The following is a 6,627-nucleotide window of genomic DNA, read 5'->3' as shown; positions in this document are numbered from 1 at the left end:
CTTTAAAAATCTTCTTCTTTACTCCTGGACATCAAGCAGTCAAACTGTTTGCATGATTGTAATCAGCAATGAGTCCTCTACCAAAATTGTGAAATTCATGGCCCTGGGGTCAGGGGTTCTAGTGCTAGGGCGGGGCTAAATAAGTAGGTAGTGAAAATGCATTATTTCTTTGAAAATCTTCTTCTCTGCTCCTGGGTATTAAATAAACCAACTAAGTACATAGTTATGATGAGCAAGAGTGCCTCTACCAAAATTGTGAATTTTATGGCCCCAGGGTCAGGGGTTCTGGTGTTAGGGCGGGGCTCTAGTGATTATATATAGTGAAAATACATTAATTCTTTGAAAATCTTGTTCTCTGCTCCTGGGTATTAAATAAACTAACTAAGAACATAGTTATGATAAGCAAGAGTGCCTCTACCAAAATTGTGAATTTTATGGCCCCAGGGTCAGTGGTTCTTGTTTTAGGGTGGGGCTCTAATGATTATATAGTGAAATGTATGAATTCTTTGAACATCTTATCCTTTGCTCTTGGTTAATATGCTAATGATCTAATTACATATCTGGGGCCAGGATTTATTTTATTTTCAGTTTTACAAACCCCCCGCTCAAGGTTTTGAACTTTTAGAAAAAAAAAAAAATTCTTTCGGATGTCAAATTTGAGTCGGGATCGAGATTTCAAATTTACGAACTCGCACTTCCGGTTTTTAGACCTGAAACGGCGGGTAAATAAAGCTAGATCCAAGAATTTGGCATGGTTTAGTGTAAAATTCATCGATAAGAGTGCCATTCAAAACGTTTCACCCGTTCAAAGGACAAATAAAATGCTGACGACTTTGTTGCACAATGACATGCTGGTGAGATAATTATGTATTCGTTTCAAAAGTAACTGTAAATTATTTTCCTCCCCAGGTTTTAAACTGCCCGTGGTAGCTATTGCATATTGCCAGGGACATTGTTTAGGTCTCTGTTATAGCTTACAGTCTAAGCATCATTCTTCAGAAAATTGTTGCTTATGCATCAGATGTAATGAATAAAACTATGGGAGAAGTGAAGTCCATTTGAGGAAGAAATAAACAATAACCTGAAGTGAAGAAATAAAAAAGAATTCAACTATTAAAAGGCAAGAATATACAAATATATGTAGTATCATTTGTATCAGCCAGAAAAATTATTTTACACTTAATTGAAAAAATGTTGACCCTACTCCCCAAAACTTCCTGTCTGTTTTATGATAGGAATTATAATTTTAGGCATCAAGTAAATTTTAGAACAATGTCTACACATTCACCTAACACATATTAAGAAAATGAAGATGTATTGAAAGACTTTTAAAGAATTGATTTTTAAAAATATATTTTGATCAACATCACAAAATTTATATAACTGGCCCAAACTGGCAGATGATGAAATAAGCAATTAAATGTTCTACTTTCCTATTTGTAAGCATTATGTGTCCAGTGGTAAAGAGCCTATTAGGATAGCATAAAAAAAGAATGTACAAATGTTAATAATTGATTTATCAAAAAAATTTATTTCCTTTTCCTTCGGGACTTTTTTATTCTCATGTTCATAACTCAAACCTAAACATAAAAAAAAAATGCTGGCCTTATAATGAAGAAAGGGTCCTCTTCAAAATAGATAATTTCAGGAGTGCTGGGTCAGGGGTACCAAGGGGGTACTTTGACTAAAAATAAATTATTGCTTTGAAATCTGAAAAGCAGTGGTGCCTCTTTCAAAATTTGTGAATTTCATGGCTTTTGGCTTAAAACACAAACCAAATACAATCGCTGGAATGTTGTTACATGATACTCAGGTGACCTATAAGGCCCGTGGGCCTCTTGTTTTAATCAAAATTACGTGTTATATATTCAAGCTCAGAGCTAAATGCAAATATACACAAAAAGTCAAATACCAAATTACATCAGACTTCTTTAAAATTGTGGTGCCTGTCAAATTATAATCAAATGGTATAAAATACGATCTCCAAAGTACAATAACGGGGAAATCACTTGCTTATACCTGGACTCCTCTGTTAGGATGCCGGCGATTGCAAGCTTAATGGATAGGTCAGTAAATGCCAAGTTTAGATTTAAAAAAATCGTGTTCCTCTACTGCTGTATTATTCAAAAACTTCCGTTTAAGTTGCTCTTCATTGAAATGATTTTCCAGAATCCATCCCAATTTGCATTCATATCCAACATACTCCCAAGCTGGAGTATATTATTTGTCAACCCTATTTTCATAAAGTAGTAGATGTTGATTGCAAATTTAAACACAGTTTAACCAATGTATTCTTACAATAAAGCAAGTTACTAGTAATTTTCAGTATACTTTACTCAATTCTTTTATATGAAATCGAGAAGGATATTGTACTATTGAACCATTAAATATAATAAATATTTCTGCAATGTGCCCATTGCTATACAGCAAGTATATTTTGCTTTTTGTTACGCATTTCACACGTTAGCTTACAAATCATCATTCCAAGAAAAATGAGGGTCTTGCAATAAAAGCGTCAAACGTGTTAAACTTGAATGAAAATAATTATTCAAAATTTCGCGGGTTTCTTGTCTCATCCGCTTCCTTTGCCTTTTAAAATTAGATTCCGGCAATTGCCAGTGCTTTTTAAAAACTTCTTTCGTATCTGTAAGATAACGAAAAATTAAATTTACTGTATTTTTCAATTAATGTCCATCTTATATATATATATATATATATATATATATATATATATATATATATATATATATATATATATAAATTAAATGAATGAATGAAAATAAATTTTGATATAATTTAGTCTAAAAAATATTTGGTTTAATTTATTTTTATGAATCTTAACTTTCTACAGAGAAACTAAATCAAATATATTATATATTTGCATTATATAAAAGCTATTATGACTATTAAAAGGAAAACTATATACCTATTTCTAAAAATCTGAAAACTTGGTTTAAAGTATGGGACGGGTATTTTACATAATCTTCGTGACGGAGAATGAGAACTTGTTTTCTAGGAAATACACTGAGCCAGTCTTGCAAGTGTATGTCGTAAAGACTTTCTGTTATTGGTGCCTGTAAGAAGAATATTTATTTTTTTTTAATCAAAAATCGACTCAAAAACGTTTGAAATGGATTTGTTTATCATATAATATGTGCGAAAATATACTTTACCTGATATTTTTGGCTGTAAACACATTGTCGTGTAGTGAAAATTAATTTGCAATTATTAAGTTCTTTAATTGACTTTAACACGTCAAAATGAAACTCAACGGCACTTCTTGTTCTTCCTTTTTCATTCATGTAATGATCAAATAACCTATAAACACACAAAGATAATTAATTATAATTATGCATAATGATAAAATTGTTTCATCACTATCTAAGTTTACAAATTAATTTTAAACTCAATGTCCTTCAAAAAATTGTCACAGATTCTCTGTAAACATTTACAGGGTCTTTTTTAAATTTGGTTTTACAAGATGACGATATTTACAGTGGAGCCTCATTTATCCGGACGCTTTGGTTTCTAGTCAATTTCTAGAAGAAAAAAAAATGTCACGGAATGGATTTCTTGATAGCATTTAAAAATTCCATGAAAATATACGGCAAATAAAATAGATGAATATGCTCCTAAATTATTTTGTCTTCAAAGGTCTACATTTGGTATAGTGTCCAAATGTTTATTGACTTTAAAAGAATGGAAACTTTGCTATTACCAGCAATAACATACTTGCACCGTTAAACCCCAACCGTGCAAAGTCCATTAAAAAAATAAAATTTCCTGAATTTACCCATTTTTATTTATTTTTGACAACACATTTCGGAGATTTTGAGCCATGAAAATAGGAATAACATTCCACACTGTCAACCATCATTATATTAAAACGCAGTTTTAAAAATATTTAGCAGAGATAATCATATTAGAAATGCAATTATCTCTCTTGTTTCTAAGACAACAATGTTTGTTTAGTCTTATATGACTGTACCATACCTGTCAGCTGGATGACGAAGCATCAAGATAAATTTTGTTTCCGGTTGAATATGCCGAATGAGATGCGCAGTTATAAACGCTGGCTCCATGGAATCGAGGTTGTTTTGCCGGATATGCTTCCAACATTGCGTATTCGAAAAATCCTCAACGTCCAAATAACCTATTTCATTTCATAACTGATGAAATCGTGTTTTATAAATAATAACAACCATTTCAAAATTTTCTACTTTAATACTGATCAAATGCTTTATCAATTATTAATATTTTACAATATGAAAGTTTGAATACTTAAGTATATGTATTGAAGTAACCCCCCCCCCCCCTCCAAAGAAAATTGCATCGATTTAAGGTACTTCGTTTTCTTGAGTTTGTAAATAACTTACCTGACACCATATCTGTTGATGACAAGTTGGAGTAAGGAAAAAGATCTGTAAATTCATTCAAAGTAATGGGTGTTCCTATTAAAAATAAACATGCAATAATTACAATTTATATTACATTATTGATTAAACTTAAGAGAACATTTATTTTTATATACTTTAAAATTTCTCTGTTGAGAGCATTTTACTTAAAAAACTTAAATACCAATTATTAATTATATACTTTTAAGTAGTGAGAAATTTTGATACCTTTTTTGTACCTATGTTTTGACCAGAAACCTTCTTTCACTGCACTTTTATCAACTTCATATGAAAACACCTTAGGGTGTTGTGAAATTTTCAGGAACAACTCGTCAACAGCAGTTCCAGTAGAACCGATGACGTGAAAATATGGCAAGCACTGTATTCGCTGGTTTGTGGTGTTGTTCCAGCATGGTGACTTTAAACCTTTCAAAAATTGTTTCCGTGGCTGAAAAAAAAAATCATTTATTGCATAAAGGCCTTGTATGCGTGTTATTTGAGGATTTTTTCACCGCATTTTATTTTTTAATTTAAAGACACAGATACTTGTATTTTGAAAAGTAAGGGAAATTTAAAAAATAATTAAAGAGCTTACTTCAATTAGGGGGCCTTTTACCCATTTGATGAATATAATAATAACATAATCACTTAACGACAATATCAACTGCTCGGTTTTATGCTAATGTATAAAACCTTAGTCTTATATGTAATTACTATTCGAATAAAAGATTTTGTGACAAGTAAAACAGATACTAAAACTTATGAGAAAAATACAACTATCAGTCTTTTTTTTAGTAATTACCACGTCATTAAGGTCTTCCGTTTCCAACGGAAGACCTTCTACTGATTCTGTTGGTAAAGATTATTATTCTTTTTTTTCTTCTGCTTCCTAGACCGCAACTTTGAGGCCTCATATCTCACTCATTTCTCAACGGATTTCGCTCAAATTTTCAGAGGTTATAGACGTTTATAAACTCTATCAGAATGCTGACTAAAATTTCAAAAAGTCACTTCCGGTTTTGAGTTATTTTCCTTTAAACGAAAATTTATAGGCTTTCGTTTCCAGACAAAGGCTCAGAGACGGCTAAAGCTGGAGCAGAAATTCTACTGATTTTAGATAAAAGAAGGATTGAAGTTGTGCACATCGGTTTTTGTTTTTCGATTTCTCTATTCAAAATGGCGCTATATAGGGGTAAAAAATTAGAACGCTTAAAAGAACCAAAAATTACTCATATTTTGCTTTTTATCTTCTAAACTAAAAATATTTTGTTAAAAGATATAGAACATAATTTGTGCAGAATTAGAAGATCTTTCGAATGATATGTCGGAAAAAGGGCTGACCCCTAAATTAAGGGATCTAGAGGGGCCACAAGTTTTTTCCAGATATCTCAAAAAGTATTGAGAAGTTATCATACATCAAAGAAGCAAAGTTGTTGAAAATGTCAAGCTTAATTTAATGGAGTCGTCTAAATACTTCCAGCATCGTCACTTCCGGCCAAACCGAAAGTAGTCGGAAAACGCGTATTTTTGCCGTTTTTGACAAGTTTTTGGATAACATACGTCTCTGGGAGCTTAAAAATTAATTTTCCGTGCGTCGTCGTCACTTCCGGTCAAACCGGAAGTAGCAAAAATGGCTTATTTTTGCATTAATTAACATAGCTTTAAAGGATTGAAAGCATTTTTGGGCGTTATTTCTCATTTTTGTAAAAAATGAAAGCTACTTCCAGTCAAACAGGACGGAAGACCTACTCGTTGCTTTGCAACGAGCTTTGCTCTAGTTGTAACGTATTTTAGAAAATAAATACGTCACCAAGCATAAGATATCTTCAACGGTGTCTCTTCTCTTTTGGTCATTATCCGAACACATGTACTCTGTTGATGTTGTGGAATCTTGGCCCATTGTCCACACTGCTTTATTATCCCTTGTATTCTGACTCTTAGGCTGACAGTCTTTGAGAAAAAAGATGGTGCAGAATATGAGGGAAAACTTCAGCAACCACATCTTTCGGGCACTGAACAGTTTCCTGGGAAAGCAATACAAGACAAGCTAATATATAAAAATAGGAATGCATATATGAGTATATACATGTACTTACAGTGTATCATTTTTTAGCTTCGTTTATAAGGACGACTATTGTGTGGTGCAAATCGACAAGTCAAAAAAAAAACAACTTACCATCTTAATATACGCATTGTTTATTGCCTCACATTCCGTATTCTGTAAATATATAAA

The 6,627-nt window shown here is 32.0% G+C and overlaps 1 protein-coding gene across 1 annotated transcript; it reads right to left on the bottom strand.

Annotated features, from left to right (window-relative positions):
- Nucleotides 1-2,418: 2,418 nt before the first annotated feature.
- On the bottom strand, nt 2,419-6,396 carry LOC134248509 (carbohydrate sulfotransferase 15-like). The gene is made up of 7 exons (XM_062730905.1): nt 6,205-6,396; nt 4,623-4,842; nt 4,377-4,451; nt 3,994-4,153; nt 3,174-3,318; nt 2,927-3,074; nt 2,419-2,644 (listed from the first exon to the last, which is right to left on the bottom strand). The coding sequence occupies exons 1-7, from the start codon at nt 6,394-6,396 to the stop codon at nt 2,469-2,471; spliced, it is 1,116 nt and encodes a 371-aa protein (XP_062586889.1). The 3' UTR covers nt 2,419-2,468.
- Nucleotides 6,397-6,627: the final 231 nt, after the last annotated feature.

This window comes from Saccostrea cucullata, unplaced genomic scaffold (assembly GCF_032062105.1).
Source record: "Saccostrea cucullata isolate Sc308-1 unplaced genomic scaffold, CSIRO_AGI_Scuc_v1 ctg19915, whole genome shotgun sequence".
Lineage (NCBI taxonomy): Eukaryota > Metazoa > Mollusca > Bivalvia > Ostreida > Ostreidae > Saccostrea > Saccostrea cuccullata.
Note: the sequence above shows the minus strand (reverse complement) of the source record. Positions and strands in the feature narration are given on the sequence as shown.